Genomic DNA, 11505 nt, shown 5'->3' on the forward strand with positions numbered 1-11505 from the left:
CATTGTCTGGCTTCCATTTGTATGACACAAAATACTGATTGTGTGGAGAAAACAGGTTGGGAAACAGGTTTATTCTAAGTCAGACTGCTCTGAAAAGATACCATAAAAAGGTTTAATTGAAAGCAATTAGAGCAAGAGAGGCGCATTTCTTTACAAAATGAAAGCCGAGCACACTGGCTTTATCAGATGAAATGTGTTGTTTTTGTTTCCTTTTTCCTTTTTCTTCCTCATTTTGTTTACAGCATCAGGACCATTGTCAACTAAATCTTACATAAAATGTGAAGTTTTCTAACTTAAGTGAATTGTACAACCTGTATTCTGCTCTTGTATTTGATCATATTTATCTATCTATCCATCTGTCTATCTATCTATCTGTGTATCTATCTATCTATCTATCTATCTATCCATCCATCCATCTATTTCTTTATTAAGCTCTGTGCCCATTGTGGGGGGTTTGAACTTATGACCAAGAGTCACATGCTCTACTGACTAAGCCAGCTGGGTGCCCCTGGAGAACCATTTTATTTATTTTTTTAGTTTTTTAAAAACCTTTTCTTAACATTTATTCATATTTCAAGAGACAGAGAGACACAGTGTGAGTGGGGGAAGGACAGAGAGCGAGAGGGAGACACAGAATCTGCAGCGGGCTCCAGGCTCTGAGCAGTCAGCACAGAGCCTGACACAGGGCTCGAACTCATGGACCATGAGATGGTGACCTGAGCTGAAGTCAGCTGCTTAACTGAATGAGCCACCCAGGCGCCCCAAGATGACCATTTTAAAAATGTACATTACTTTAGCATACAGAGTTTATGAAATACCACATACCGCTGTCTTATTCCTCAATTAAATGCACATTTCTGGTTATTGGTTGTCTTTTTCTGTTTGCTGTCCTTTAGAGGTTGAGAATGTTCAAGTTTGACTTAGCTGGGTGTTAGATGAAAAATCTTGGGACTCAATTTTCTTGGATGTATTTGCTTTGACTAAACAATAGTGAAGTGTCATAACTCCCCAAATGTCAGGAATTTGTGTGGCAAATATTCTCCAAGCTTGCTGCTTTGGGGGAGCCGTTATGAAAATCAGACATTTCCTGTGATACATTTTATTGATAAATATTGGACTTACTGGGGAAAATGTTTGAAAACTATGTACACATATGCTTCAATTCATGAACATTCTCAAAGCCGACCTTAAGCTGAGGAGTACTTGTTTGTATGTCGGGGGGGATCAGAGAAGTCGGGTTACCCTTGAAGGGGAGATTGAAATGAGGAAGGACGGGGTCAGAGAGTTGCATTCCGAAGGGGGTGGGGACAGTGGAAGTTGACTGGCTTCCTCACTGAAGAAGGTCACTCCCTAGCCAGTAAGATGCCTTTGTCTACACTGAAGGACCAAGGCTCTGGCTGGTGAGACAGGGAGTGGCTACAGAAGGTCAAAGGTGTCTCTTGACAGTGGAATTTCCAGATCCTCTCAACTTCTTCCCATTCAGTCTCAAAATCTTAGGCTGTGCCCTGTGCCTGGCCTGAGAGAGGCAAGTGCGGTTATGAGAGTCGTGGGCACCCATTCCGTTCTCTGGATGCTTTGAACTAAGCAGTCGTTATAGTGAGCTTCGGGGACTCTTCTCCCACCGGGTTGGCTGCCTCATTGTTTTGTCGAAGCCCACGAGCCCTCCTACCTGCATTCATGGTAGTTTGCTCGAAAGGCAAATTTATTAAAAGACTGAGATCTTGCCATTTGTGATGCATGGATGGACCCAGAGGCTATTATGCTAAGTGACATCAGTCACACAGAGGAAGACAAGCATCATAGGATTTCACTCATATGTGGACCCTATAAAATAAAACAAATGAACAGATAAAACACTCACAGATGCAGAGAACAAACTGGTGGTTGCCAGAGGGGAGGGGTGTGGGGGGATGGACAAAATAGGTAAAGGGGATTAAGAGGTACGTTCTTCCAGTTATAAAATGAGTAAGTCATGGAAATGAAAAGTGCAACAAAGAGAATACAATGAATAATATTGTAATAATGTTGTCAGGTGACCAACGGTGACCATACCCACTGTGGTAAACAGTGAGTAACGTATAGAATCCTGCACTTCTCTGGGCAGCCATCTTTGAACATCTTGAAATCCAATGTGTAAGTCAGTATTTAGCTTGATTTTGGAGTGACAAATGGAGAAGAGCGCTTTACTTTGATTGAAACGGACATGAATAGTTCCCGGAGCCTCTGAGTGTGGGCCGTGAGTGCCACTCGGAAGCATGAGGCATGCAATTCCTTGAACTACGGCTGATGAGATGACAGACCTACTAGCAGGTCAAGCACATCAACTCCCGAGGAACTACTGGGCACTTAAGTTTTAGACGTATTTCACTATTTCATCTGTGTCCTGTGTGTACATATGTCATGGTTGGTGTTTGAGGTGTAACCATTTTCGTCACCCTGGGGCTCCTGGGAATATGCGCTCGCCCTCCTGTTCCACAAACCTTGGTGAGTTGGGGCTGAGCTGCGGTGACTGTGACCGGATTGTGCCAAGGGAGGCGTCCTGGTCCTGACTAGAGGGGTACCGGGAGGCAGGAGCCCAGTGGGGGTGACCTGGGTGCTGGGCACCACTGTTTCCTGAAAATGAAGGCTAGTCCCTTCCCTCCCCCTGCTCAAACCTCACTTCATTGGGAATAAAGCCTGGCACTGGTGACCCCATAGACCACTGGGCCCTTTTTCCACTCCGCCCACCCCACTCTCACTTTGACATCCTTTTCATTCACAGAGGACTAGGCACGCGCCCTCTTCCAGCAAGCCCCTCAGGATGGCTCCCTCTTCCCACCGCATGGTTCTTACATTGGGATAGGACAGTGTTAAATCTTAAAGCCCATATCTTTCATTCTACCATGTAATACAGTTAGTTTATCCCGTCTTTTCCCTTCCAGCAAAACAGAAGGCATGGACACCTAGGTGTGTGTCTTCCTCGCTCTTTTCCCACATAATAACCAGATACTCACATTAAAATTAGACTTTATTTAGCATATTTAAGAATACCAAGGACAGATTAACAGCACCTATTTAAGAAACACAAACATTACTCAATAATATTTAGAAGCCACAAACATCAATCTTTCCGCCTTCCCCAAGCAGGAGTCCGTTATTCCTGTCCAGCAAAAAAAAAATGCATTGTAACCATTTCAGAAAGGATCCAATTAAAGCCAACCAATATATGAAACCTTGTCCTTGGGCAGATTCTCTGAGACCACTGATCTGTGTAACAGTATTGATTTATGAATCTGACTGGGGTATGCAGGGGTTTCTCTTCTTGCCGAGGAAGGAGGATAAGGCCCTACCCCTTTTGTGCACCCAAGGTAAGTTGTGCCAATGGGGACCTGGCCCCAGGATTGTAGTTTGGCAACCCTTTGAAAAGGCACTTTTAAATTACAAATTTTTTTTTAAAGGAAAAGGAAAATTTTAAATTCAGAATTTAAAATATTAAGGAGCACTGTTTATTGACTGAATGAATATTTCTATTGTTTTCAGTCTCAAAGCAGCACATACAATTAGGTGTTAAAGGCAGTTTTAGAAATTATTCAGTGAGGGTATCCATATATACATAGTTTTCTAGTTTTCATATTTTCTTAAATAAACTGATGGTTCTCTCTTTTTATCTGACGCAAATGCCGTTGATACACGATTGTAAAATTCTCAAACACCTTAGCTGTGACCCCTGGAGGAGTCCCACTCCTTCTCTCTCAGGTGACCCATCAAAGAAAAAAAACCAGAGCAGCCTTTTTCTGGTTTGGGCACTGCTCTGGGTGGGGTGGGGTGGGCACAGTATAGACCTGCTAAATGCAAGTCCTGTCAGTTCTCAGTCAGGTAGTGGATGGGTCTGGAGAGTACAGTATTTTTTTTTAAATCCCACTAACAGGACTCCAATAGCCCATCTGGGGGTCTTTGTTCTTTGACGGGAAAAGGATTGTCTTTTTTGATTTTGCATTCTATACTTGCAACTAGTGGACTACAGGCATACCAGTGCCAAGAGTGCCGTGGAGAACTGCCAGCAGGGACCTCAGCCAAGATGATTAAATCGTGTTAATGACCAATTGTTCCAGCATAAGCTCTCACCTGTCAGAGACTGTGCCAGGGCTTTGAGGGATTAAAGGCACCATTACCTGTCACCCCACCTTGGAGCCATATTAGACAGCCTGTAGTATGCACGTTAAAATCAAGTTTTACAAACGATTGTACTATGTTCTACTTCAGAAACTGACAAAGTTGTGGGTTACTCGTAGAATTGTGCATGCACATGATTGACTTTACATGTACCTACCACCCATTTTTGAGGATGACACTCACTATCTACGAACAGAAAGGATCTAATATCTAGCACCTTATCGCCATGAACACTGGGATTCTATACACAGTTACAGCTTACGATTCAGAGAATTACTACAGAAAGAAATACACCACTGAAATGGACAAAAATATCAAATTTTTAACATTAAAGTTGTAACACAGGTGCAGCGAGGCTGGGGTGGGGGGGATCCACTCAACTTTAAAGCAGTGGACTAAAACCAATCTTGTTTTCGTCTACATTTTGGAACAAGGGCGATCCAGTAATGAATCCTCAGGCACGGGCGAGCCTCTTGCAAGTGTAGAAACTATGTGGTTTCCTCCTGGTGTGTGCACTTTGAGACCGAAGAGTTTTGGGAGGCCATGATGGGAACGTTGGACTCCTGGCGACCTTCATTTACCTCGAGGGTTATTCTACTTACCAAAAAGCAGTGAACTTGCCAGTGCCGTGGCCATCAGTGGTCAAGTTCTGTAGGCTGTAGCAGCCTACAGCAGGCAGGGCATTCACCATGGAGGAAGAGATTCTTTGTAAGTAGGTGGAAAGAATTTATGACAAGGGCTTCCTTTCTTTTTACATTTTCAGCTATGACCTGCTGTTACCAGCTCACCGCTTTTGTCCCCTTATGCCTCACTGGGAGGGACTTTGAGGGGGGGGGCAGTCAAGAGCACCTGTCCAGCCCGTAGAAAATGAGAGAGACAGAGATAAGGAGGGAGAGGGTTAAAAGCCATGACTGACCAGCTTTTCTCTCCTTATCTTGGTAACTGGCTGGCAGCCAACTGTTCCTTTAATCTTTTGTCTGCTCTGGAAGGAAAAGTCATTTTGCTTCGAGAAGCCTCTCTCCCTCTCTCCCAACAGCATGGGTTTTGTCTTAAAGAGCAATACAACAAAAAAATTATGAGGGGAAAATACTTCTTTTGATTTTCGTTCTCAAAATATGGGGGAGGGCGGTTAGGAGATGAAAAAAAAAAAGCAGTCCAGTAATTTAAATTGTTATCTTCTTTGTTTCATGCCAACAGCCTCGGAGGGTTTTATTTGGGAGAACTCCAATTACCAGATGATACATAATTCTTCTCTTCCACATGGTGTATTTCAGACATTTTAAAGAGCATTTTGGCAAAGTTTAAGAAAGAACGCTTAATTTAATCTTGTAAATTATTCTTTAAGGTAGTATGAAAAAAAATCTTTTGAAGTAACTTTAGCTTAATTGGCTAATTATGTGTAAAATAAGGCAATGTTAGGCACCTTATAATTTTACCGGGAAAATAATTTTTAGTGTTTTGTGGGATTTTTTTTTTTTGGTGAAACAAGTGGACACTATATACAGGATTGAATGTGAACCCATTGAAGATGGGTTGTGTTGGGTGCTTTTTTGGGTAAGAAACAAGGTGCCTACCTCCTAAATGATAAAACGGCACTTTTCTTTACCTGTTGAATTTGAAGTTGCTATCCCGTCATCTCTGAATTGTATGGGACAGAAAAGTACCTTTAACTGCTGGTCACTCCTAACGTTCATTTCTCTCCTTCCCTGCTTCCTCGGGCCCCCAGGTCCCTTCGACAATCTGTCAGCTCTGGGTGCTGGAGGAGGGGACGAATGGAAGGGGGTGAAGGGGGTAAATGCAACGAGCTTCCAGAGGGGCCAACGCAGCAAGGGGAGGGGGAGTTAGGTAGGTGGAGGCAGGGGTGTGAGGGGCAAGAGATAGGCAGGGAGCTGGCAGCAGCTGCTGATGGTGGGGTCTTTGAGAAGATGCACCGTTGCATCCTAGAAGCCCAGGGCTCACTCCTTATTTCTGCCTCCCCAAGCTTGTTGAAATTGGTGTGTCCATGGGAGCACCTGCGACTTCTTGACAAAACTAGCTGCTTTATTATTTTTAAATAAGGAAATCATTAAATTGGAAATTACATCATTTCAAAGTCTGGTTTGTCTGGCCCCTATGCTTTAATGGGATTTTTACTGCACATATGAAGTGGCCTTGGCAAAAGAATACATCCTTTAAAAACATTTAGGGAGAGCTATTGCCCATGAGGATGTGTGAGGCTAATGATGACTTTTTTGTGCGCTTTCAGATTCGTAAATGACAAAACAGTATGTGCAGTAAAACCTCATTAGGTTGATAGTGTTTTATTCCAAATAGCACAAAATTGGAAGCAGTTGCTATCTCGAGCTAACTAGAGGCCCTATTGTTCATTAAGAAGAAAATGTCAGCAAGCAGAGTGCTCTTAATTCAAAGGTCTGCGTTTCCAGTCTATTTTCAAAAAAGGTTTTCACCTTTGAAAAATTCAATTTGTCATAGGAACAGACAGTGAGTAACCTGGGGAAGGGAGGAACTTGAAGAAGGAAGTTGGGGAGCCTCGGTGTCCTGGACAATGGTGGGTGTGCAGCGAAATGAACTTACCACACTAGTACAGGCTCTGGTTCCATTTGGATTTGGGATTTTGGCAAACAATTTTCTCTGAAACACTTTGAAGGGGTTGAGCTTTAAAAATAAAACAAAAAGTTCAGTTTCAACATAATATTTGGAGACACTTAGGTTTGAAATCCTGGTTTCTACCCAGGTCAGCACTTGTACTCAAAGGGCAGGCTAGAACTACTTTGAACTCTTCTGACCATGACAGACCTCCAAGGCAAGAGCCCTCCTCCCCACATAAGGATTGGCCACACAGGCTATGTCCCCACCCAGATATCCTTTGAGGACAGGTCAATGTAAGAATTTGGCAAGGAATTGGTATCATAAATTTATGACTATTAATTCTCTTTATACATGCTGGCAGAAAAACAGATGACAGCGCAGGGGTAAACTTCAGCTCCCATGTCTTGTCTGAATTATCACACGCTCCAGGTTAATGAGATTGGACTTAATAAGACCATCGTGGAGTTGACAGGCCAGCTTGATGTTTGCGCCTACCCCCTCTCCTTTCCTAAATTCTGAACATGGCAATCCCAAATTCCCATGCAAACTTATCCACAGCCCAAACGCACTGCTGTTGACCTCTCCCCCTTGAGAAGCTCATGTTGGCATCTGTGAGGAGGAAGAGATAAAGAAAACATCAGTGAGCCGGGCATTTACATGAATAACGTCTAGGCTCTAATGCAGACACGGTAACCACATAAGAATGAGGCTAAATTCTGAATATGGCCATTTTATATACAACCACCCGATGAATCATCTTTCAACCAAATTCTCCCATCTCCCCCCGCCATATTAACATTGGATTTCTGCATGAACAGTTGGCTGGCCACGAATTTGCTTTAATTTGCCTTTCAGGGTGATCAAAAACACGGTCTTGACCATGTTGGGGGCCCACGTTACTGGTCATGTCGCTGTGCTTTGTGCCCTCAGGAAGACCCAGGTATATCCTGGCCCAAAGTGATTTCAGGGTTGGAGATGTGAAAACCCCTTCCTCTGTATTGACTCTGGGGATAATTTAAATATTGTAACATTCTTCCCAAAGCAATATATTTCAATAGCAATAATCAGGATCTTTCTGACCGGAATGCTTTGAAATTAGGGTTATTGAGAAACCATCCTGTCTGCTATTTCTGACTCTCTTGTATTTCTCTCGCACATCGGCAGGGGGCTTAAGGGCTTTAGGGTGAGCCACAGGTGGAAAAGACACATGGGTGTGCCTGGATGAAGGAAAATGTTTATTCTGCCTTACTTGCTCCCCATGTGGAGATCACGTTTCTTGTCTATGATCCCATGGACTCAAAGCGATTTCTAATGGGCACATTGCTCTCAATTGGCAGCGTGAGTTTTTATGAAACCTTTGGGCCACCCCAGCTGCATTTCTTTGTTTTCTGGAAATACTGTTTGACCAAAAGGGCCTAGGTGACTGGCAGAGGGGATATGGAAGATTCTGATGGGCATCCCAATTCAATCACAAAAGGAAGATTACAAGATAGTGGCGTGATTTCTGTCCCGCTCTCATTCAAATAGGAGACAGAAGATAGTTTTAGCATCAATGGACACTTTTCCATTTGGATGGAGTGACCTTGGTCCCAGCCCATGCACAAACCCAGGGTTTTACAGAAAACAAGCCAACTGGTTTAGCCTCATGGGTGTTATTTCTCTAGCTTTGCCTTTGGACTAGCTTCCCATTTCCAACATGCCCTAATATCTTCTTCCACTTTTCTGGATCCCTTTAGAGGATCTAGACACCTTCGTGGTATTGTAAATACATGATGCCTTTTGTCTTAGTTTCCAAAATAGTCTTTGCCCCAGACGGCGGGTTTCTTAGGTTTAGAACTCGGCTCACACATTGATCAGTCAGTCAGGCTCTGCTTTTTGGGCTCCATGAATGATTTGGTCCACTGCTTTTCCTTCAGTCACACATAGGCTGTATGTAGCTCTTCCCCCCTCTTGACCCGAGGGCCTAAAAGTCCCCAAGTTCACAGGCGTTCTCTTCCTCTTCCTTTTCCCTCAGAGCACAAGCGAAGTCGTTGTAGCTCTGGGGAGACAGATACAAGTCCAAAGAGGATAGCCCTCATTGCTTTAAGAAGTTGAGAGCCTAATCATTTGGGGGGAGGTGAATTTCAGTCAGAATCCTCAAGTCCGTGCTTTGAGGGGCACACTTTTAAGGGAAAGCTCCAGTTCCTACCTCGTCCATATATTTATCTATCTTGTGGCGAGAAGCATGTGTGCAACACCTTTGCCTGAAATGGTGCGGGTTGGCATTAATGCGATTGTGGGTGGTCCATGTAAGACAATGTTGCTCCCATTTTCTCCGAACTGTGGACAGTTCAAGGTTTGCTGTCCTGCTGACTTCAAGGCGAAGTAGCAGAATCACGGGAAGGGACGGTCTTGCCTTCAGTCCCTCCCTCTGTGCCGGCTTCCATTCCGGGCAGGTCCAGGTGGCTGGCTTCTTTAGGGGGTCTCTCCTTGCAGAAGAATTTCTTCAGCATGTCTTGGATTTCCTTCTTGATGGTCTTGTGCATGTAGCCATAGATGTAGGGGTGGATACAGCACTGCAGGAAGAAAAGCCAGATTATTATGGTGATCACCCACTGGGGTACCTTGGTCTGGACATCCACCCACACGGCCAGAACGGCTAGAAAGCAGTAGGGCCCCAGGGAGAGCACGTAGGAGAAAATGATGAGGAAGATCACTTTCGCAGCTTTGCACTGGTAGCAGCTGGGCAGGGGAGGGTCACTGGCGCTGTTTCGACGACTGGCTGGGAGGCTCTCGGGGATGTTCACTGCCTCGATGTCGTCCTCGCTGAAATTGATGTCAAACTCCACATCATCTTCGCCCAAGTCAATGTTGCACTGGTCGACCCCTGCGCGGCCCTTGTCCCCCTTCGTGCTGCCTGCAGGTACGCCACCAGCTTCCTTGCCCTCCGAGCTGCCTTTGCCGGCCACCAGGCTGCTCTCCGGGACCTCCTCGCTGCCCTTGGCCTCCGCGCTACCCTCACTGGTCTCCATGCGCCCTTCCTTGGCCTGCTTGCTGCCATCCTTGGCCTCCACGCCACCCTCCTCGGCCTCCACCTCACCTCCGTGCTGGCCCTGGCAAGCATCCTTCCTCTCTCCCTCTTCGTCCTCGGTCTCCACCCGATCCTTGGCTCGAACCTCCAGGCTGTGGCTCTTGACGTTGTAGAGCAGGGCGTGCTGCCGCCTGGCGGCCCCGAACACCACGGAGTAGCAAGCGATCATGACGACCAGTGGGAGGATGATGAAGGACACCACGCTGACAATGGTGTAGCTGGGGCTGGCCCCCCAGATCATGGAGCAGAGGGCGTTGCGCTCGTCAAAGGCAGCCTGGCCCCACCCGTAGAGGGGGGGTGTGCTCTGCAGGATGGCCACGATCCAGGTGCCATAGAGGAGCATGTAGCCCCGGCGGTGGGTCATCTTATTGGGGTAGGAGAGGGGGTGGATGATGGACAGGTAGCGATCCACGGACACCACCACGATGGTGTTGACGCTGGCGAAGGCGAACAGGTGAGTGAGGCTCACCAGGGCGGTACAGAAGTGGGTGTTGAGAGGCCAGAAGACGGGCACGGAGGTGGCCACCACCCAGGGGGCCACGAGCGAAATCTGCAGCAGGTCGGTGATGAGGAGGTTAAAGATGAAGCGGTTGGTGACCTGCACCAGGTGCGGCTTGCGCTGCAACACGAGCGCCAGCACGACGTTGCCCACGAAGGAGGCGGCGAGGAAGACGAGCAGCACGCTCGAGCGGATGATGCCGTGCGCCAGGCTGATGGGCATTTTGGACAGGGGCACGCACGTGTGGCTGTTGTTGCTTTCGCGCGTGCTGTTGGTGCAGGTAGACGTCATGGCGACGGAGGGCGGGCGGCGAAGGTTCGCCCCGGACCGCACTCGGTGCCTGTGCTGGGGACCAAAGAAACACGCGGGCCGGGTTAGTCACCCCGCCGAGGGGGGCCGCTGCGGGGACCCCCTCCCCGGGACCCCCGCTCCGCCTCAGTCCGCGTGACCGCGGCCTCTCGGAACCTCCTCTTACTCTCCGGGCCTCTGTGCCCCCCCCTCCCCCAGGCTCAGGGTCTCGGCCACTCCTTCCCCCGCCCCTCGTCACCGGCCCGTCCGCGGGCGCGCCTGCGCGCGCACGCTGCGTCTCTCGGACACCGTCTCTGCAACTCTCCAGCGATCTCTGCCGCTAGCGCATGCGCGCGCTGTCTCTGCCTGTTTACAAGTCGCTGTCTCTCACCCCAGTGTCCCTCACTAGCGCACTTGTCATGTGTCTCTTGGGGGGTATGGCCGTGTCTCGCCGTTTTCCTCCGACTGTCTCGCCCGCCCGTGTCTCTCACTCTGTCTCTCCTTCCCAGTCTCTGGCTATCACGTGCGCGCTGTCGGTCTCCGTCAGTCCGTCGTTCTCTCCCCTGCCTTTCTGTCTCTTCCTCACTCCCGTCTCTCCCTCCAAGTCTCAGTCAATGTCTCTGACTCAGTCTCTCTCCCCACCGCGCACCGCCCCCCGCCCCCAATCCTCTTGCGGCAGCGCACTTTCTCTGTAGCTGTGTGTACAGGTCTCTCTCCGCCTTTCCCTGTCTCTCTCCCCGTCTCTTTCTGCTGCGCTCTCATCTGTCTCTGTGTCTCTGTCACTGTCTCTAGCTAGTGCGTGCGCTCCTCCCTCTTTTCCCAATGCGGTCTCCTCTCTCCCTCTCTCTCGATCTCCCCGACAATCTCTGCGAGTCGCCGGTGCACCTGTTCACTGTCCCTCGCTGCA

The 11505-nt window shown here is 47.6% G+C and overlaps 1 protein-coding gene across 1 annotated transcript; it reads right to left on the minus strand.

The window, feature by feature from the left end:
• Positions 1-9095: 9095 nt before the first annotated feature.
• On the minus strand, positions 9096-10601 carry GPR101 (G protein-coupled receptor 101). The gene has a single exon (XM_029929585.1). The coding sequence runs from the start codon at positions 10599-10601 to the stop codon at positions 9096-9098; it is 1506 nt and encodes a 501-aa protein (XP_029785445.1).
• Positions 10602-11505: the final 904 nt, after the last annotated feature.

This window comes from Suricata suricatta, chromosome X (assembly GCF_006229205.1).
Source record: "Suricata suricatta isolate VVHF042 chromosome X, meerkat_22Aug2017_6uvM2_HiC, whole genome shotgun sequence".
Lineage (NCBI taxonomy): Eukaryota > Metazoa > Chordata > Mammalia > Carnivora > Herpestidae > Suricata > Suricata suricatta.

Excerpts from the sequence above, each read along its gene's own strand:
- GPR101 (XM_029929585.1), bottom strand. The coding sequence starts at position 10,601 with ATGACGTCTACCTGCACCAACAGCACGCGCGAAAGCAACAACAGCCAC.